Source organism: Convolutriloba macropyga, chromosome 10, assembly GCF_964194025.1.
Source record: "Convolutriloba macropyga chromosome 10, txConMacr16.3, whole genome shotgun sequence".
In the NCBI taxonomy this organism is placed as follows: Eukaryota; Metazoa; Xenacoelomorpha; order Acoela; family Convolutidae; genus Convolutriloba; species Convolutriloba macropyga.
Genome location: NC_134477.1, coordinates 25,044,087 through 25,065,400, shown reverse-complemented (window position 1 = coordinate 25,065,400; position 21,314 = coordinate 25,044,087). Strand labels below are relative to the sequence as shown.

Below are 21,314 nucleotides of genomic sequence, written 5' to 3'. Positions count from 1 at the left end.
TGAGAAGTCAAATTAGAGTGAGGATTTAAATCACTCTGGAGTAATAAAGGGAGCGCGAAAGAGAGTAAGTGTGATGCGTGATTGTTTTCAAAGTACCTGTAAAGTTGAGTGAGGAGTTGGTGTTCGAACAAATTTTAGGTTTTCGCAAGCGAATTTTTTTTACGTGCGGCCATTTGACTGCTGTTGCTCGTGTTTCTTCTCTTGAGTTCTAATAATATGATACATATGGTTTCGAATGGCGCTTATTTGAAATTGATCGAACTCATTGCACCCAGCTAATCCTTTTCCTAACTTTGACACTATTTGTCATAAAATGTTATTGAAAATTCGTGGTTTGCCCCTTTTTAATGTTTTCTCTGTTGTCTTATCACCTAGTATAAATAATGACAGGTTCTTTTGTTGCTAATGAGGCATAAATGATGCTTATTAGGTGTTTCAGTCTATTGCTAGTGGTTTTCAAGGCTTTGACACTATTTGTTCTGAACATATTTTAATGATTTTCTGAGAGTTCTGAGAGTTTGTTGTAACTTTTGTTCTCTTATCGTTTCATCTCATTAATGACAAGTCTCTTAAGTTTCCCAAAGCAATTATTTTAATCGATATCATTGTTTCAGTTCAAAGCTGTTTCTTTCTTTTACTTTGATTTTCATTCTTTTCAAGAAATATATTGAATTTTGAGGTTCTGCGAGTTTTCATCGCTTAACTTGTTTTCTTACATCTTAGTCTCCTTATTGACAAACACCATCGGTTGCTAACGATGCGTAAATTATCTGGGTTAAATTTTTCACTTACCTGTTGTCTCTGACTTTTTACGCTTTTCATTTTCAAAAGGTCGTTCCTGAAATTATTAGTTTTAGTATGCGCTTAATTAGTATTTGTCGTGCTTATTACTGCTTTGTCGCTTAATCTCCTTAATGTTATTGGCCATCGGTTGCTAATGAGGAAAAATTTAATATGATTAGTGGTTAGAGTTAATGGTAAGTTTTTTAAGATTATGACACTTGCTTTTTGGAAAATGGAAGTTAGAGTGTTTTTGTTGTAGTTTTTCACTTAGTCTCAAGAACAGCAATAAATTTTTATTGACCTTCGAGTGTGGCGTAATTTAATCCCATTGAAAACAATTTTCTCACTTTTGGAGTTTCATTGTATGCTTTGGTTAAGTATGTTTGGTTGCAGTTATGAGAATCACATAGTTTGCGCCACTGGCTTCAAGAGTTTAATTTTTGCCAGGTGTCTATAGTTTTTGACTTTTTATTGTACCATTGATTTCCACAATTTTATCGTAAAATTCAATCGTTCTTGCGACACATTACGTCATTTTATATGAATTTTTTGTTTTATGGGGATTCTTAAAGCAGTAAATATTGGAATGTTGTCTAATTGTTTTTCTGTTTTCTTGTTCATTTTTGCGCTTAATGGTCAGGGGCTTTGATGACTACCTTAGAGTGATGTTGTTGTAAATTATCTGTGTTAAATTTTTCACATACCTGTTGTCTCTGACTTTTTACGCTTTTCATTTTCAAAAGGTCGTTCCTGAAATTATTAGTTTTAGTATGCGCCTAATTAGTATTTGTCGTGCTTATTACTGCTTTGTCGCTTAATCTCCTTAATGTTATTGGCCATCGGTTGCTAATGAGGAAAAAATTAATATGATTAGTGGTTAGAGTTAATGGTAAGTTTTTTAAGATTATGACACTTGCTTTTTGGAAAATGGAAGTTAGAGTGTTTTTGTTGTAGTTTTTCACTTAGTCTCAAGAACAGCAATAAATTTTTATTGACCTTCGAGTGTGGCGTAATTTAATCCCATTGAAAACAATTTTCTCACTTTTGGAGTTTCATGGTATGCTTTGGTTAAGTATGTTTGGTTGCAGTTATGAGGTTCACATAGTTTGCGCCACTGGCTTCAAGAGTTTAATTTTTCCCAGGTTTCTATAGTTTTTTACTTTTTATTGTACCATTGATTTCCACAATTTTATCGTAAAATTCAATCGTTCTTGCGACACATTACGTCATTTTATATGAATTTTTTGTTTTTTGTGGGGATTCTTAAAGCCGTAAACATTGGAATGTTGTCTAATTGTTTTTCTGTTTTCTTGTTCATTTTTGCGCTTAATGGTCAGGGGCTTTGTTGACTACCTTAGAGTGATGTTGTTGTTAAGTTTTCATTTATAAGTCAATAGTTAAGTTGATTCTTCTTATTGTTATTGAGGACTTGTACTGTTATGGTTTTTCGTCAGATTTTTTCACACTTTCCGCAACATGACTTTCAGCCCTCGAAACTAGATAAACAAGTAACGCTCAGCGGGCATCAAGTTTCTTCCAAGGCCGTTAGCTGGTGTTAGTAGTCCTCCAACTGAGAGTGGTGCAGCTGCTGGGACGGCCTTACTTTAAGGTCAATTGGTCTTTTTCAGAAGTTTTTGAGAAAATGTTACAATTTTTAAAGTTTTTTTTGTTGTTTTTGAGTTTTTTGTTTGATCAGTCCTAAATTGACATTTGTGAAATTGTGATTGAGGTTTTTTGCAAAGCGTATATGCGGTTTATGACCATTTTTTGAAATATATTATCTCGTACTGCAAACAAACACGCAAAATGAAACTATTTTTTTGCAATTTTCACTTTTTCTCGAAATTTGAAAACTCCCAGGGACGAGAAAAACTCCAGTTTAACTCTAAGTTTTCCCAATAGCTTACTAAATAGTTTCCAGTTGAATTTTAATGGTTTTCAACATTTTTTTCACCAATTTTAGTAGTAGTAGTAGTATAAGACTTCAATTACCTTCTGAGGGTATAAACAAGGATGATGATACAAATGGTATAACAAAGATAAAAATGATATAAATTATGTAACAGCTAGAAAAACATTAATTAAACAGAGAGTCATGCTATACAGAAACTACATCTACACCTAAGGTGCCACGTGCAAGAAGATAAGTCAAAATCATATTTATCATTTCTCATTGCCATTAGTAGATTTTGAGTTGCGGTTTTGGATTTGCAAGTATCCTTGAAAAAATTGATGCTGACATTAAGTAGATCCGCGGCGTCATTTATAATACGTTCAACTCGGAAGAAAAACGATTTTTCTGTACATCTTTTCTTAGCTCGTGTGAGCGCCAGACGTTCACGATCAAGTGTTCGTAGGTTTATATCCTTTGAGTCCAACTTGAAAAATTTGTCAAAAGATATGCAATTCTCGTTGCCGTAAAAACACGTATGTCACGCTCGATGAGTTGATAGCATATTGGCAGAGAGTTGGATAATTTTAGCAGGGAGGAATAGTCATTGTAACCAAAGCACCAACGCAGGCCATGGATATTGAGCTGTTCTAACTTCCGTAGATCAGAAATTTCAGGAAACCAAGCAGGGTATCCATATAGAAGAACCGATAAAACACATGCCTTGAATAAATTGAATTTAACTCCAGATGGGAGGTTGAACGGAACACTGTGCTTCAAGTAATTGAACGGTCGAGGAGCTTTTACTATTTTTGTTTGAATATGAAGACTCCATTTCAACGTTTTGGATACCTCAATTCCCAGATCCGTAATATTATCAAGCGAATGAATCTCGACATCACCAAGAAGTATATCCAATGACATTCTACTAATATGTAAATAACCGCTTTTAGCTGAATTAAAAGACAAATAGTTACAATAAGCCCATAACCGCAACGAGCATAGATCATTTTGAGCACTATTCAAGCAGAATTCGCCATGGCAGAGCAATTTCGTGTCGTCAGCGTAGCAGAAAACTTTTGATACTTCGGGTACGTCAATCATATCAACAAACATTAAAAAGAAAAGCGGTCCCAACACGCTTCCTTGAGGAACACCACTAGTAACTGGGAGGCTCTCTTATAAAACACCATCTAATTTAACACATTGACGTCTAGATGATAAATAAGAATTAACAAGTTTCACAAAATTTTCGTCAAAACCAAATTGAATAATTTTCGAAAGCAGCGTCGAGTGGTCCACAGAATCAAAAGTTTTGCTGAAATCTAAATAAACAACAATTTGTTCCACGTTTCCGTCAAAATTCAGATATAACTCATGCAGAAATGTGAGCAATTGCGTAACTGTCGAATGTTTTGCACGAAATCCATGTTGTCTAGGATTCAGCCGATCTTTAATCTTTGGATAAATAAACAGAAATAGAATTTTCTCTAAAACTAAAGATAACCTCGGGAGTATTGAGATAGGCCGGTAATTTTCAACATCCGCTCGAGGTCCTTTTTTTGTGAATAGGGGTAACATAGGCACATTTCCAAATCTCGGGCCAAAATTGTGAATGAATAATATATGTGAAAACAAGATGGACGAATGGTGCTAATGTATGTGCCGCTTTACTTAAAATAGTTGGCGGTATACCATCAAAAGCAGGAGTCGCGCTACTGGGGACCCTTAAAAGATCATTTTGAATTTCGTCAAGGCTAAACTGAACATCAGATAACTTGATCTCATTGCCGCACACAAGGTCATTCAATCGCATTTCAGTTTTCGGTTGAAAAACTGACTGAAAAAATTTGTTGAAAAGATTTGCTTTCACTGAGCCTTCAAAAGACACCTCTTTTTTGTAGAACATTTGTTTAGGGAAGAAACTTCTACCATTTAAACTTTTCAACATAGCAAACGCTTCATTTGTATTAAACGTCTGTACACTGTTCAACAAGACCTGCTTGTCCAAGTCAATAAGAATCATTAGCTCCTTTTCGAGGCATTCAATTGTATTTTTCTGATATTTTCGAGCTGTATTTAGTTTATTTAAACAATGCATTGTCTGCGATGAATAATAGAATGGAGCTTCGAAGCGCGTTCTCCGTTTTCTGTTAAGACTTTGATTGAGAGCGCAAAATACTTTACGATAGAACGTTGATAGGAAATCAAGATTCAAGTTGTGGCATTCCTGAGCGAAAGATCCTGAGAGTGTTAGATGCGAAGAAAATTTAGCCTCGTTAAAAGAGCTGATCGTATAAGCGTGCCCACTTGCATATTGGTATTCTAGGTCAACATTTGTTAAAAGAATAGGATAGTGATCTGAGCACAATCGCTCTACAATATTGAAGTCCCATTTGTCGGGATGGGAGCAAAAAATTAGATCCAAAATACTTCCAAGCTTATGAGTAGGCAAATCAATAATTTGTGTAAGCAATAAATCGTTGCATAAAAATTCTAACAATTTTTGCTCGTCAGAATGAGGCGAGGAGATCGACTCCCAACGTACTTTGTGGAAAGTTAAAATCACCGAGTAGAATCCACTGGACAGCTTTGCGTTGATCACACCTTAGGCTTGCCTCCACATCGGCAAAAACACTTCGCAATTTGTCTTCTGTAACACCAGGTTTGACATAAAACACCGATCCTCGAGGAGGTAGATATGCAAGTATAATGCAGCGAGTAAGAGTCTGGTTTCTTAAGACAAGAACACAAAATTGCTCACTTTTTGAATAATAAATTAAGCTAATAGTACCCAAGAAAGCGTTACTCATTGCTACTAGGATTCCACCATGATGGCCGGCCGTTAGATCTGATCGCAGAATGACTGTATAAGGGTGACCTGCGAAAACTCCATTATCACTGACCGAATCATCAAGCCATGTTTCTGTCAGACAGACAACAGTAGGTGAAAATAAGCTTAAGAGCTGGCAAAAGTTTAGTCTTCTCTCAATCGATAGAATGCTCTGAACGTTAAGGAGGATCGAAATTCGAGAGGAGCATTTTGTCTGTAGTCAATTCTGTTGTTGTATTTTAGATTTTTTTAAAATAAATTTTGCAATCTTCTTCAACTTTAACAGTTGGCAATTTGTGAGTGTTACAGCCTTGTCTCCCACTGTTTCGTTCTCATTCGTTCCCACGGTCTTGTTCTTAATTTGTCTCTTTGCTCAGTTTGGAGCTAAACTTTGTCTCTCTAAATTGATATATATTTTTTTCATTAATGCAGTCTCAAAAATTTAACATTTTTTGCAAACTGTATTAATGTCTCGTATGTTTCAATTCTGCTTTTCCTTTTTTCTACCGTTCAAAAGTAGTTTTTGCCTCTTTCTACCGCGTTGTAGTTTTGTTTCATAAAATTGTACATATTCTAATCCTATTTTGGTAGTGTCCCAATTTTTCTGTTTTTTGTTTGTATTTTGGTTTTAATTACTAGAAATAGACTTTTGTGCCGCATGGGGGACTTTATTTTTGTTTCGATAACAATTCAACAGTTTTTGGCGTTAAGTTTTTGAAAAACATTTGATATTTTTTTCATAAATGCAGTCTCGAAAATTAAAACATTTTTTGCAAATTATTTTTATCTTTTGTATGTTTGAATTCTGTTCTTTCTTTTTTTCCTGTTTATGAGGATTGATCTTTCTCCCGCATTAATCGTTGTTTTTTGTATGTCTCGAATGCTCAATAATGAAATGTAATCGTTTTTCTTGATTTCTAAATTTGATTTTAACTTTCAAAGGTCCTTTGTTACGGTTTTCCTTAAATTGTGTACATATTTTTTTACATTCTAGTTTGTATTATTCTAGTTTTGTCCTAGCACCTAAATTTTTGCTCGTTACATTGATTTTTTCAGTTGTTAAAATTTTGAACGATTTCAGCTTTTTCTTAGATTTTCGTCATTTCTTTGGTTTGCAATTGGTTTCGTTCAGCATAAGGCTTCATTCAGCATAAGGCAGTCCTGAGAGTGTGCTAGAAAACCTGACCCAAAGTTTCCACTTATTACTAATAGTTGCATTTTTCTTCAGGCCTTGGTATTGTTTTTAAACGATTTTTTGCCTTTGATTATTATTCTGTTGCTTATGTCTTTTCTATGATTAATTTAATTTTTGAATTACTATGAAATCATGTTGTCTAGAATATATACATCAAGGAAGAAAATTGACCTAGTTTCTATCATTATTATCTTTAAGCCGTTTGCTTTCCCAATCTTTTTGGAATCATGAATTATTGGAATCATGAATTATTTGAGGGCAATTGATAGCCCTGTCATGAATTATTTGAGGGCAATTGATAGCCCTGTCAGTTTTTTCAGCCTATCTGTTTTTCGACCATCCTAATTATTTCGGTCTTTTTCATCGTTACCAAACGTTTTCAATAATATAAAATATTGCAGCATTTTGTTTCTCTTGGTGACCTTGGTTTAAAATTCACCACCAATTTTAAGATCAGACCTTGGGAGGTAAGGAGTTAATGGTTTAATACAAAAGGTAATGGCCTCAGCTGCAATTGCTGTTTTTTGTGAAGTTTTGATGCTTCGAGTCGCTTCCGGAATTCTTTCGGCTATGTTTTTGGCAGAGAGGCCCCTAGATGATCAGAGGGCCGAGGAGATCAATAGCTTTGTTAGAATAGCTTTTCTGCTCTAGAATTACTGAACTATCAGATAATGCTTGCCTGAGTTCCAAGAAATGTCATCAGAAATACATTAAATTGCAGTTGTCTTTAAAATGATTATAATGCATTGTTCCTCTTTAATGGCCGCTCCAGCAATTTGTCATTTATTATAGTGCTCCTATATTTACCTCGTTAATCAAATTTCGCCTACTTTCAAATCAGGTATCTTTTACCTTTTATCTCATTTTTAATAGCCGCACAGCGATAGCTGGGGCTATTATTGGCCTTCTCTTAGTTTTTTTTTATAGCTGCGAAGCTGAGCAAAGCTGTATTGCGGTGCTCTTGGTTTTTTTGTTTAGTCGTCTGACGCTCTTTTTCGTTTTACCTTTATTCACACAGCAAAGCGGAAAAAGTCAAATTTTCTGAATTACTTCCTCTCACTATAAGGGCGTTTTCGCGCGTGACGTCTGTTCGCGTTGGCTCTCTAGCAAAGGCTTTAAGATCATTTGCGTGATTAGATTTTGATCATAAATGACCTACCTCACTCAATAAATGATTTTTGAACTTTGAAACTTAAGCTTAAATTGAATTAGTTTAAGGTCAAAGGAACTCATATGAGCAGTAAAGGTCCCTAATAAAAGGCTTCCGTGGAATGAATTTCAACAAGCTTTATTATTATATTGCTGAAAGTTTTTTAGCTAGCTTTTTGAGCGGAGTCGATTTCCTTTTCAATTGAGATCTGTATTTGTTTCTATCTCTATTATACGGCACGCAAGTCTATTCTTTCGCAGCTATGATTTTTACGGTCCTGCTATTATGTTTAAGATGCGAGTACAAAGTATGGACAAAGTAGCAAGCACAAGTCTACAATAGTGCCCACTTCCACCACTACTCACGGTGCTAAGACTCTGGAGGGCAAGAGGAGTTACAAGTCATCCCAGAGAGGAAAGGCTACCTCCCAGAATCCAGAGGCTGGACTAGATCTAGATGACACTATGGAGTCTCAAAGCGCTGATATTGATGGTCGGTTAAAGTGACACGATAGCTAGTAATGCTTTTTGATTAGTGATTGAGATTAATAACTTCATTTGCCCTGCTCTCTAGGCATATTATGGCGTGTCACTGCGATTAAAATAGCCACTTAGTATGCGGGTATAGTACAGAATAATTGATCGTATAGCTGAAAAGCAGTGTAAAGACCGGATAAAAACTACAGTTACCCCTGCTCAACCAATAATTTGGGCAATTTGACTCCCAAAGCTTTAGGTCTTGTTCGTTTCTTGAAAAGCTGGAAAGGTTGCTAAAAAAGATGAAAAGGCGGTATCTTAATTGCAACTAGGAGATAGCTGCTAGTCAATATCAATATTAAATCTCGATAAGTGTCGATATTTAATCTATGACTCAGTTGTTATTGGTCAGTATTGAGACTGTTCAGGTCAGAATTGAGACGCGCTAAGAACGATTCAATTGAAGATGAGCAAGTCAAACGGTGTCAAGACAGTCTGGATTTAGCTTTATAAGCTTTTATTGCAAGAAAATTAGGCGTTTATAAAATTTACAAGATTTGTTTCAGGCAAGCATCTGTACGGCTCCCGACCGTGGACACCGCTGGCAATGAGTAACCCAGAGTACGAAGAGTTACTTCGCCAGCGAGCGGCCAATGTGCTGCCTGTGAGACAGTACTTAGATGAGAACAAACATCATTTAGCTGAGGTATCCAATCAGAACAGAGTTAACAATCCCAAGCCACGACAGGTGATTACGTTTAACATCTTTCTCCTTCAAAAAGAAATTTTTGTTATATTGGTCAAGCGTTGTTTAATAGCGAAAATGTTCGAACAAGAGGTATATTCCACTTTCTCCGATAGCTGTTTCGGAATCAAAATAACCAGAAGCCCATACTTTTTCATATACAAGGAAAAGGCAACTTTCGAATAATGCTTATACAACATGAGGTGATGTGATGGAAACATAAAATTCCTCTTCACCTGTATGACGATGCTAAATTTTGATTGGTTGAAAAAGACTTTTGCAAATTCATACAGCACGCATTTATTATCTTGAAATTCATACAGACGATTCTGCTCAGTACAGTTCAGTTGCTTAATAAATTACTTGAATTGAAAACTTGTAGCAGAAAAAGAGCGTTTTTACCGAATCCGCGCTCCGAATAGCACTTAGCAAAAACTTGCAATTAAAAGCCTTTATTAGAAAGGATATTGCAACGATAACTCGTCTCCATACAATATAGCACTTGGCACTAGCACCTACACAGCCGCCTCTAAAAAGATAGAAAAGGTAGAAGCAAACTAAGAAGAGAGTTATCATAACCTGTTATCATCAGACCCTCTAAAATGAATAATTGTTCTCCTTTATAATAGTATAAATTTTGAAATAAAGTGCGACCTCTCATTGTGCTTTACAAACAACAATTAGTGCAAAAATATATACTAGTTTGCTCATGGTGTAACGAAAACAAAACGTGGTTTTGATGGGAAATGATTGGAATTGGATGTTTCAGTTCTCAGCTCCACTGAGGACCAATGAGGAATCCGGAGTGCACAACTACAGCTCACAGACACTCAACACCACTGAGATATCATTGGACGAGCTAAGACAAGTCCTACAACACAGAGTAAGAATCTATTTGAAATAAGCTGTTGAGTGTGTTGATTGACAGAGGAGAAAATCATCTGGTAGATATGATGAACATTGATTACGTCTGACTATTGTTCAAAAGTACTTGATTTCCTTCAAGTATTATACCACTGCCGGCAGGAAAATTCGACTGACACTTTTTAGACGGTGTTTGTTTTTATAGCTGCGAAGCTGTAAGCTGAGCGTAGCTATATTGCGGTGCTCTTGGTTTTTTTTTGTTTCGTCGTCTGACGCTTCATTTTCGTTTTACATTTGTTCTAGAACATTCTGTCTCGTCACTGCTTAAATGGCTTTTTCGCGCTTGATTTCACGCTTTCTGCGTGACCTAAATTGCGGTTATTCAGAAACAGAATCTGTTCCTAAAACAAAGTTGATTGTAAGGAAACCGATTGTATGGTCCGACAGCCGAGTGGTTAAGGCGACTGGCTGTTAATCCCGAGATCGCCGGTTCGAGACGCGACAGGGAGACTTTTTTTGCACCCAAAAACAACCTCCTTTGAAATAAACTTGTAAGTTTTATAGGCGGCGGCGATAACTATTATCAACTCACTTCTGTATTTTTTCCATCTGTATTTTACGGCACGCAAGTCTATTTCGCAGCTATTCCGGCAATCTGCCGGCTATGTTTCAAAAAATTGTTAATGTTACATATAAACAGTGCGAGGTTCTTATCAATGCAAACTTGGTGCTTTAGTACCCTGGACGTCTGTTCACATTTATGCAACGAGACCCCTTCTGGAATTCAGGAGTGATAGTGCCTCACAATATCAAACAGACACAGTTAGAGGCACAACTGGCAGAAAGGGAGAAGTGGCTGACGAAAGAGGGATTTGTGTACCCTGGAATGAGGAGTGCATTGGGGGATAATGAGGCAGAAAGGCCCCTAGATGATCAGAGGGCTGAGGAGATCAATAGCTTTGTTAGAATAGCTTTTCTGCTCTAGAATTACTGAACTATCAGATAATGCTTGCCTGAGTTCCAAGAAATGTCATCAGAAATACATTAAATTGTAGTTTTCTTAAAAATTGATTATAATGCATTTTTCCTCTTTAATGGCCGCTCCAGCAATTCGTTGGTTATTATAGTGCTCCTATCTTTACCTCGTTAATCAAATTCCGTCTACTTTCAAATCAGGTATCTTTTACCTTTTATCTCATTTTTACGCTTTACATTACATCTTTTTAATTGCTCTCAAACGAAGTTCGTAGCAATTATATTAGTTGTGCTAGTTTTTTTTGTATGCTTAAATTTGCCTGCGAGCCTTAAATTTGCCTTACTCTAACCTCTGAGTATGCGGTTTACCGAAACCGTGAATTCCGTATGACGTGAAATTAACGGTGTGAATGGCGGTTCTCAAATTTTGAAACCCTCCCACTTAACAAATCAGTCACTGTCAGTCACGCTTATGTTATAATTTTACCAAATGAAAAACGATTACGTCAAATATTGTGAAATTTAAAGTTCTTAAAGAACGCCGAATGCTTTTGTTGAGGAAGCAATAGAAATCAGAAATTAAATTCGATCATGTCAATTTTTGTCTCTTCTTAAAGATGTTGGTTTCAAGTTATATTACTTTATACTGTCCTACGTTTGCACAGTTTGAATTTTTGTACCATTCAAATAAAAAGCAGAGATTCTTTCCCTCGTTTCAGTGTTTACGTTACAAATCGGCGAAGTGTTGTTTTTTATCTTGCTTACTGAAAGTTGGCGTCTTTGTTTTTCAATTACGCTGGAGGATTCTAAAGGTACCCTGTTTGCACAATTTTGTTCTCACGTTCCAAATCGAAAAGTATGAAGCTTTTTAAAATCATTTGAGAAGAACAGAGCGGGGTGGAAAGCAAAATTGCTTTCTCAGTTTTTTTCCAAATGAGTTTTTCTAATGTTGAATTTTTTGAGAAACTTTTTTGAATTAAAGGTCTACTATGGAATTTCTGTTAGATCCGATATGAGACCAATTGGATTACTAATCAATGTGAGATCTACTGGTGACTTCAGTTAGCAAAGTGAATTCAGTTCTATCTGATCAGAAAATGAAACAAAATGAATTCTTTTCCTCAGCTGCTTGTTTTTCTCATGTTTTTGAATGACCATTAAACAACGACTTCAGTTTTGATGTCAATTCGAACCTCCTAAACACTCAGATGAGGGTTACAAGGTATAGCGTGAACCTTCGCAGTTTTTTAAAGACAATTTAAAATTTCACTTTTCCGAAAAAGAAATTGTTTTGTTATAGCTGTAAGCTGAGCGTAGCTATATTGCGGTGCTCTTGGTTTTTTGTTTCCTCGTCTGACGCTCTTTTTCCGTTTTACATTTGTTCACACAGCAAAGCTGAAAAAATCAAATTTTCTGAATGACTTCTTCCTCTCACTAACGGCATTTGCGCGCGTGACGTCATTTCTCACTCGCTTAAGCAAAAGTTTTTAGGTTATTTGCGTGATTAGATTTTGATCATACGTGACTTACCTCACTCAATAAAATGACTTTTGCACTTTGAAACTTAAGTTTAATTTGAATTGGTTTAAGGTCAAAGGAACTCATATGTGCAGTAACGGTCCCTAATAAGAGGCTTCTGCGGAATGAATTTTAACAAGCTTTATTGATTTATCGCTGAACGTTTTTTTACCTAGTTTTTTGAACGGCGTCGATTTTTTTTGTTTAGATCTGTATCTGTTTCTATCTCTATTAAATGGCACGCAGGTCTTCTTTCGCAGCTATTCCGGCAATCTGCCGGCTATGTTTTCTTAATGAAAGCGAAAATGACTTGTGACCACTTCATGTTTTCACTAATTTGAGATAGAGTAGACCGTAAGCAAGCTGAGAGCTAAAACTAGAATGTCAGTTGAATAGTCATCTGGAATAGTCAACAGAACAAAAACCAGCTGTTTCCTTTCTCAAAAATTTGGATTTTTTGTTGTCTTATTCTCATGTATCCGAAATTTCGTCAACCATGCGAGTTCTCAATTAAATGATTTTTCCAATGAGCTAAAGTTCTAAAATTTGTTTCTGTATTGTTCGTGTACATCAGATCAGGAGTATCATAGTTTTCAATTGGATTCAGTCTCGAGCTAACAAAAACACAGAAAACAAACTATAGTACTATAAATTTAAAATAATGGTTCAAGATTTTAAAGAATAAAGGAAGAAACTAAAAATTTTTTTTCCCTTTTTATAGCTGCGAAGCTGTAAGCTGAGCGTAGCTATATTGCGGTGCGCTTGGTTTTTTTTGTTTCGTCGTCTGACGCTTCACTTTCGTTTTACATTTGTTCTAGAACATTCTGTCTCGTCACTGCTTAAATGGCTTTTTCGCGCTTGATTTCACGCTTTCTGCGTGACCTAAATTGCGGTTATTCAGAAACAGAATCTGTTCCTAAAACAAAGTTGATTGTAAGGAAACCGATTGTATGGTCCGACAGCCGAGTGGTTAAGGCGACTGGCTGTTAATCCGGAGATCGCCGGTTCGAGACGCGACAAGGAAAAATTTTTTGCACCCAAAAACAACCTCCTTTGAAATAAACTTGTAAGTTTTATAGGCGGCGGCGATAACTATTATCAGCTCACTTCTGTATCTTTTTCCATCTGTATTTTACGGCACGCAAGTCTATTTCGCAGCTATTCCGGCAATCTGCCGGCTATGTTAATAAATTTTGGAGTCTTCAGTTTAAATTTTCTTGTTTGCCTCGTTTTTTTGAGATTTATGTTTTGGTTGTGTCGGAAACTTAAAGAAACTTTAAAAACTAAAAGTAGTTACTTAGAGGATGAGAACGAACCCATGAATTTTTTTTCTTACTTGTTTTTTCAATGTTTCGCAGTTTTGAACAAATTTATGTAATCCAATATAAAATTTAAGTATGATGAATTAAGAATTTTATCAGAATTAAATAAAATCCCCCATTTAACTCAAGAAAAAGGCCGGCCTCGCATGTATATTTCCACATTTTGAAAAATGTTGGAACAATAAATCTAATAACATCATTTTACGCACTTGTGTGAAATTGTCCCCCACCCCGTTTCGAGTTCAGGCATGCTATAATGAAGGGTAGTTTGAGGGCAATTCGTCCGGCATTAGTAGTTTGCTTAAAGTTTTCCCATCGAAATGTTAATCTTCCCTTTAAACGTACACTATCAGGATGTTTTTTTACTGATAGGCAACGCAGTTAGTGACTATTAACCAATCGAAAGATAAAAAGGTGAGCGTTTGAATGGTCTGAAAACACAATTATATTGCTTTTCTGAAGCACAGAAATTGGAAACGAAATGCTAACTTCACCTTTTCCTACATTGAATTGCACTGTTATTGAAAGCAATTTTTAAATATAATAAGGCAAATTCGATTGCAACAAGTTTTCCTATATTGACTCGGTCTATTCGAAATATTTGTACTCATTTCAAATGAGAGATTTCACAATAACAATAACCAGTTTGCACATTTGGATTAGCGTTTGATCAATGATTGTTCAATTACTCCCTGTCTCAAACAGTTGATGATGTTACCTGTTCAAGGTCTGGCGAGAGAACACACTGCATGAGGGAGAGTTAAAGCCTGCATTACCTTTCCGAGATGTGTTCCAATGGGAGTACAGGAAACGGGACCTGGATCTGAGGAGTAAGCCAGTGGCACACTTCGGAGAAGTCATGCCGCAGTCAATAATGTTGGCTGGAGACACAAAATTGGGAGAGGAAAGGGAGAATTATGATCGGTGGGTTTTTTTTCCCAGTCATCCCTTTATGCCGTTAAAAAATATTTTGTTTCAAAAATGTATGGACCAACTGATGCGTTTTAGATTACTCTCAACGACGTTTGCAGCAATTTTTGTAGTCGTGTGCCTTTCTTACGCTTACTTTCATTGGTCGATTTGAGTTTTTGATTCACTTTTTGTCCTTCACATTTCGGATTTTGTGTGCTCAGCCATGCTCTCTCGTGCACAATTTTAAGCAGCCGAGCTCATTTGGTGGTGGAGAGCATAGTAATGACAGTCTAAGTAGTGCTAACATACTAGTGATTAAAACTTCTTGATAATCACTTTCTTTTTTCGTAAATATAACGCTGTTCTGAACCACTGTGAAAGTGAAGTGAATTAGTGTGATGGATTGTAGGTTGATGAAAGCGTGGCGTGTGAAGCTGGGAGGACGTGATCCTGTGTTGAGGTTCCACCGTGTCAATCCCCAGACTGAGGCCATTGAAAGAGGTCCCAAAGCTAGCAACCAGCAGGACAGAACAAAAGGTGCGTTCCTTCTTTGTATCCTAATCATGATGCATTCTTCACATTTTACTAACATAAAGTATAAACGTCCTCTAAGTTCAATGGCTGCACCGTTTTAAATTCAGAGAGCTTATGGAAAAGGACGAAATTGTTTAGATGAATAATTTGTCAAAAACCATTAATTTAAGCTAAGTCTTTTATTAATGTTCTTGAGTAAATTTGGACATATGATTTCAGGTCTGCTGAAGGACAAAAGCAAGCGAGTAGACGGAGGAGTGGGGATTGGGGAGGTGCCTGCTCTGGGAGTAGTACACTACCCTTCTGTCGACACTTATGCCAGAGAGGCCGGCTTCTCTCCGCGTAAGTATCCTTATTAGCAGAATTCTGACTCATGTTTCATTTCACTGAGAGAAAACTAAAGAGTGATGACATAATGTTCCACTTACGTGTAGACTAAATATGAGGTGAGATGTAACTACTCAGATTGTGTGAAAGGCTCTGGATTTTCAATTCTTTTTAGCCCTCAAAAAATTTTATCGGGTCTCTTGGTTGAATTTTAATTTGCCGCAATTTTTTTCAGTTGGTCTTATGGCTAATAGGATTCAGGCCCATTATTATCTCGTACACTTGCAACTCGTACCCTCATGTTTTAGGATGTGTTTAACATTCAATTTTCCCCAGAAATTCTGAAATTGATACCTTATTTCAGCTCCTGGTTTGGCTCAATGGGATGGGGACGGATCTTTTGGGGGTGTGGCAACCACCAGCAACAAAGGACCATTCACTCTCGGTAACTTTCATTTGCTTCCATTGCTTCGTCACATGAACAATCGTGATGTCTTCGAGTATTATAAATATATCGTATAGTGGCGGTGCTAAGTTTCATAACATTGTGATGTTTCGTATATTGAGAGCAGAAATCCAAGTAAAAATTCATTGTGGAATAATTCACTCATGTTTGGCCTTCAATTAAAATCATCAACTGAAATGTTTCGAGATATCAATATGAAGAATGCTGTTGCTAGGTGATGATGAGGAGAAACATGTGGGCAACAACCTGGTGTCTCTGAGGCCTCAGAGGTCTGCCAGGAAGCCAAGAGGGGGCGACTTTAGTGCTGATGGTATCGATGACAGTGACGACTTGCCTCAATTCAGGTGATTGCCTTTTGCAGCTTTGATTTGTACTTCAAGGCAATTTGCTATAGCAACTTAAAATTGTTTTTATAGCTGCGAAGCTGTAAGCTGAGCGAAGCTATATTGCGGTGCTCTTGGTTTTTTACAATTCAAAGAATTTGAATTGTATTGGGGCGCTGTCTTTTTACGACTCGAAGAGGAGTATTGGAGAAGTCCTTTTTTTTAATCAATTTTATTGGAGTGATTTTTGAAGCGGGAAATGAAACGCGTGAAAAAATTGGGAGTGATTTTGGCGCTGAACAAAAGTGAAGAGCGGAGCGAAAAGAGAGTGGTTTTTGTTCATACCGCTGTTTTTGAGAGAGCGAGAAATTGATGTGTGAAAAAATTTTCTCTAAGCGAGCGAAATTTTTTTGTTCACGTGCGGCATTTTAAAGCAGTTTTTTTTCATTTCTTTTGATTATAGCTGCGAAGCTGTAAGCTGAGCGTAGCTATATTGCGGTGCTCTTGGTTTTTTTTGTTTCGTCGTCTGACGCTTCATTTTCGTTTTACATTTGTTCACACAGCAAAGCTGAAAAGTCAAGTGTTCTGAATGACTTCTTCCTCTCACTAACGGCATTTGCGCACGTGACGTCATTTCTCACTCGCTTTAGCGAAAGTTTTCAACTTATTTGCGTGATTAGATTTTGATCATACGTGACTTACCTCACTCAATAAAATGACTTCTGCACTTTAAAACTTAAGTTTAATTTGAATTTGTTTAAGGTCTAAGGAACTCATTTGTGCAGTAACGGTCCCTAATAAGAGGCCTCTGTGGAATGAATTTTAGCAGGATTTATTAATTTATCGCTGAATGTTTTTCACCTAGTTTTTTGAGCGGCGTCGATTTTTCGATTTAGATCTGTATTTGTTTCTATCTCTATTAAATGGCACGCAGGTCTTCTTTCGCAGCTATTCCGGCAATCTGCCGGCTATGTTTTCTTAATGAAAGCGAAAATGACTTGTGACCACTTCATGTTTTCACTAATTTGAGATAGAGTAGACCGTAAGCAAGCTGAGAGCTAAAACTAGAATGTCAGTTGAATAGTCATCTGGAATAGTCAACAGAACAAAAACCAGCTGTTTCCTTTCTCAAAAATTTGGATTTTTTGTTGTCTTGTTCTCATGTATCCGAAATTTCGTCAATCATGCGAGTTCTCAATTAAATGATTTTTCCAATGAGCTAAAGTTCTAAAATTTGTTTCTGTATTGTTCGTGTACATCAGATCAGGAGTATCATAGTTTTCAATTGGATTCAGTCTCGAGCTAACAAAAACACAGAAAACAAACTATAGTACTATAAATTTAAAATAATGGTTCAAGATTTTAAAGAATAAAGGAAGAAACTAAAAATTTTTTTTCCTTTTCCCTTTTTATAGCTGCGAAGCTGTAAGCTGAGCGTAGCTATATTGCGGTGCGCTTGGTTTTTTTTTGTTTCGTCGTCTGACGCTTCATTTTCGTTTTACATTTGTTCTAGAACATTCTGTCTCGTCACTGATTAAATGGCTTTTTCGCGCTTGATTTCACGCTTTCTGCGTGACCTAAATTGCGGTTATTCAGAAACAGAATCTGTTCCTAAAACAAAGTTGATTGTAAGGAAACCGATTGTATGGTCCGACAGCCGAGTGGTTAAGGCGACTGGCTGTTAATCCGGAGATCGCCGGTTCGAGACGCGACAAGGAAAAATTTTTTGCACCCAAAAACAACCTCCTTTGAAATAAACTTGTAAGTTTTATAGGCGGCGGCGATAACTATTATCAGCTCACTTCTGTATCTTTTTCCATCTGTATTTTACGGCACGCAAGTCTATTTCGCAGCTATTCCGGCAATCTGCCGGCTATGTTTAAGAGGTTTGGTTATGGTTTTGTTTTAATTTTAGGCTGGTTTTGGTTGTGGTTTTATAGGTTTCTGGAAGTTCATATGAATTTTATGATAATTCTGAGGTTTTTAATGTATTTTGCTGATTTTCGGGCTAATTTTTGCGTTTTTTTGACGATTAGTTTGTTTTACTGGCTCAAATGGGTATTGATGAAACCCTTTCTACTTGAGCAATTTTATGATAACAATTAGTTACAGTTTTGTGGGTAAGAATCATTTTTTTGTTGAGAAATATGACAAAAAAAATGGCAAAAATTGGAATTATTTTTCCTAATTTTTGGAATTTTTCGTTTTTTAATAGCCGCACAGCGATAGCTGGGGCTATTATTGGCCTTCTCTTGGTTTTTTTTTTATTTCGTCGTCATGATTTTTGTTACGACCATATGACGTCACAGCCACTTTTTGTTCATTCGTTCATGCAATTTCAACTGAATTGCATGTGTGACGTCATTTTTCGCTCTTAGTGGAGCGAGTTTTTTGTTCATGCGCGTGATTAAATTTTTGTTCACACTTGACTTACCTCACTCTCAAAAATGACTTCCTCACTTTGAAATTGACTTTTATTTACTTTAATTCAAAGAGATAAGGTCAAATAGATGTGTCACTCTAAATGAAGGTTATTTGAGATCAGCTAATAGAGGCAGCAATAACTTATATTTAATATAACAGATCAGCCTTCAATGAAAAGACGAATTTTTTTGGTCTGTCCTTTTTACTGTTTTTTTAGACTGTCGATCTACGAATCTATTGCGGCTATTTCCTGGCAATCTGCCAGCTATATTTTTCTGTTTTTAGCTAAATTTCTTTGCCTATTATGACTTGTCTATTGTTTTGCGAGCATCTGGATACCATATTGGCTGAAGGGGATTTTTCTTTGGATTTATATGTTTTTGAAATATTAAAAAATTTAGTAACTTTTCCAGTCTTTCAGTGAAAGTTGTTTTTGAGAGCTTTTTTTCATAATTGTAGCCTAAAGTATTTTTTCAAAATTCACATAAGTGGTTTTTGAAAGTACTAGTTGTTTTGATGAAGTTATTTTGGCGGAGATAGTTTTTTCGGGATCTCAATTTATAACAAAATTTGATCAGATTTTTAATCGTATTTTAACGGATTTGATTTTATTGTTTTTACTTTTTTGTTTCATGACTTTGTTTCAAGGTAATCATAATTTAGTGAAGGCACGTTTTGTTTGATAAGTAGTTGGATGGCGTTTAAATGGATTTTCACTTCGAGTCGTTTCCGGATTTCTTCCGGCTATGTTTTTTTTTAAGATCTGTTCACACATTTTCACGATTTTTGAAGTCAAATTCGAGTAGTGATTTTGGTCACGCCGAAACAGGAAATGGAGCGAAAAAGCGAGTGATTTTGCGGCGTGAATTTTTTTCGCTCTAATTTTAAAGTAGAGTGCGAAAATGGTGTTTGAACAAAAATTCGGTTTCTCGGTAGTGGTTTTTTGTTCACATGCGGCAATTTGACTTTGATTTTTACTGTTTTTTCGATTTTTTTGGATCAGATTTTTTTCTAAATGGTTTTTCCAATCCATTCTTAGTCCGTTCTAGGTCTAGTTTTCTGTTTAGTCAATGAAAATTTTTTGAATTGTACGTCAGGACTTGTCCTGCTATGTTTTTTTGTTTCGTCGTCTGACGCTCTTTTTTCGTTTTACATTTGTTCACACAGCAAAGCTGAAAAAGTCAAATTTTATGAATGACTTCTTGCTCTCAGTAACATCATTTGCGCGCGTGACGTCATTTCTCACTCGCGTTAGCAAAAGTTTTCAGGTTATTTACGTGATTAGATTTTGATCTTACGTGACTTACCTCACTCAATAAAATGACTTTTGCACTTTAAAACTTAAGTTTAGTTTGAATTTGTTTAAGGTCAAAGGAACTCATTTGCTCAGTAAAGGTCCCTAATAAGAGTCTTCTGTGGAATGAATTTTAACAAGCTTTATTAATTTATCGCTGAATGTTTTTTACCTAGTTTTTTGAGCGGCGTCGATTTTTTTTTCAATTTAGGATCTGTAGCTGTTTCTATCTATTATATGGCACGCAGGTCTATTCTTTCGCAGCTATTCCGGCAATCTGCCGGCTATGTTCTAACAGTTTTCTCAGGCTGAAGTAAAAAGATCTGTAAAAGCAGAAAAATGAATTAAAATGGGTTTTACGTAAAATTTAAGTGAAATGTTAAGTTAAGCTCAATTAATATTACACAGGATCTATATGATACGTGTAGGAGAGTAACTGGTGGCAATGGTATAAAGTAACTTTTCGAATATTTACAGGCTGGTGAATCCGGTAAGGCACCGGCTGTGGAACAGGACTATAGATCCCTTAAAAGAAGCCGAGAAGGAGAACTACCTGTTCGGGCCAATCGCTACCATTGATACAACTGGAGTAGAAGGATGCCAAACTGTTGAGAGAGAACGCCAAATGCCTCTACTTGTCGCTAACTAAACCTCAAAGATCTCTGAAGATCCTGAAAATTCCGTCTATGATTTTCTAGCTATAATTTTAGAAACTAGCAAATTTTTGAGCATTCCTGCGTACATTGCTATCGATCAACTAGCCAAATCTGTATTTCTGTCTAACTGACTTTGATATCTAACCACGAACTACTAAATTCAATGTAAATCGATGAGTTCTAAATTTGCTGTACAAAGTGTTCATATAATGTAGAAATGTTTGTTTTTACAGACAACTAATTGTAAATTGATTGAATTGAATTTAAACCATTACATCCCCATTTAAACCATTACATTTTATTTGGTGCCTAGTAGTTTACGAGTGAGGCATTAGGTCCTGATGATGAGTTACTACGTGAAATACTTTAATTTGTTGCTAGCCAATTATCTTAACACCTGAGCGGAGATCTTATTAGCCTCCTAATGGTTAAATGCTCTAGAACTCAAACTCAAAGTATGTGCCTGACCGTGGAAACTTTTCGATTGTTTGCTCCACTACTTTTTCAATATCTAATTCGCTTACTCGTCCAGAATTTTGAGCAGCTAAACTTAACACTGTACTACTAGGAGATAAATGAAAGTGTCTAAATTGGTTTTATGATTGCAAATTAAATCATAGTGATCT

At 36.1% G+C, this 21,314-nt stretch overlaps 1 protein-coding gene across 2 annotated transcripts in view; it reads left to right on the top strand.

Annotated features, from left to right (window-relative positions):
- Window positions 1-20,976, top strand: part of LOC142348835 (uncharacterized) — a 199,139-nt gene extending 178,163 nt beyond the window's left edge. Inside the window, exons 20-30 of one of the 2 annotated variants that reach the window (XM_075400368.1) lie at window positions 8,147-8,344; window positions 8,895-9,076; window positions 9,843-9,956; window positions 10,674-10,898; window positions 14,125-14,166; window positions 14,480-14,676; window positions 15,074-15,201; window positions 15,418-15,540; window positions 15,890-15,970; window positions 16,206-16,335; window positions 20,510-20,976. In XM_075400368.1, coding sequence (XP_075256483.1) covers window positions 8,147-8,344; window positions 8,895-9,076; window positions 9,843-9,956; window positions 10,674-10,898; window positions 14,125-14,166; window positions 14,480-14,676; window positions 15,074-15,201; window positions 15,418-15,540; window positions 15,890-15,970; window positions 16,206-16,335; window positions 20,510-20,681 — 1,592 coding nt within the window. In that variant the 3' untranslated portion in view covers window positions 20,682-20,976. The remainder of the gene's footprint in view (window positions 1-8,146; window positions 8,345-8,894; window positions 9,077-9,842; window positions 9,957-10,673; window positions 10,899-14,124; window positions 14,167-14,479; window positions 14,677-15,073; window positions 15,202-15,417; window positions 15,541-15,889; window positions 15,971-16,205; window positions 16,336-20,509) is intronic. The other variant, XM_075400369.1, reaches the window with a different exon arrangement.
- The last annotated feature ends 338 nt before the right edge of the window (window positions 20,977-21,314 follow it).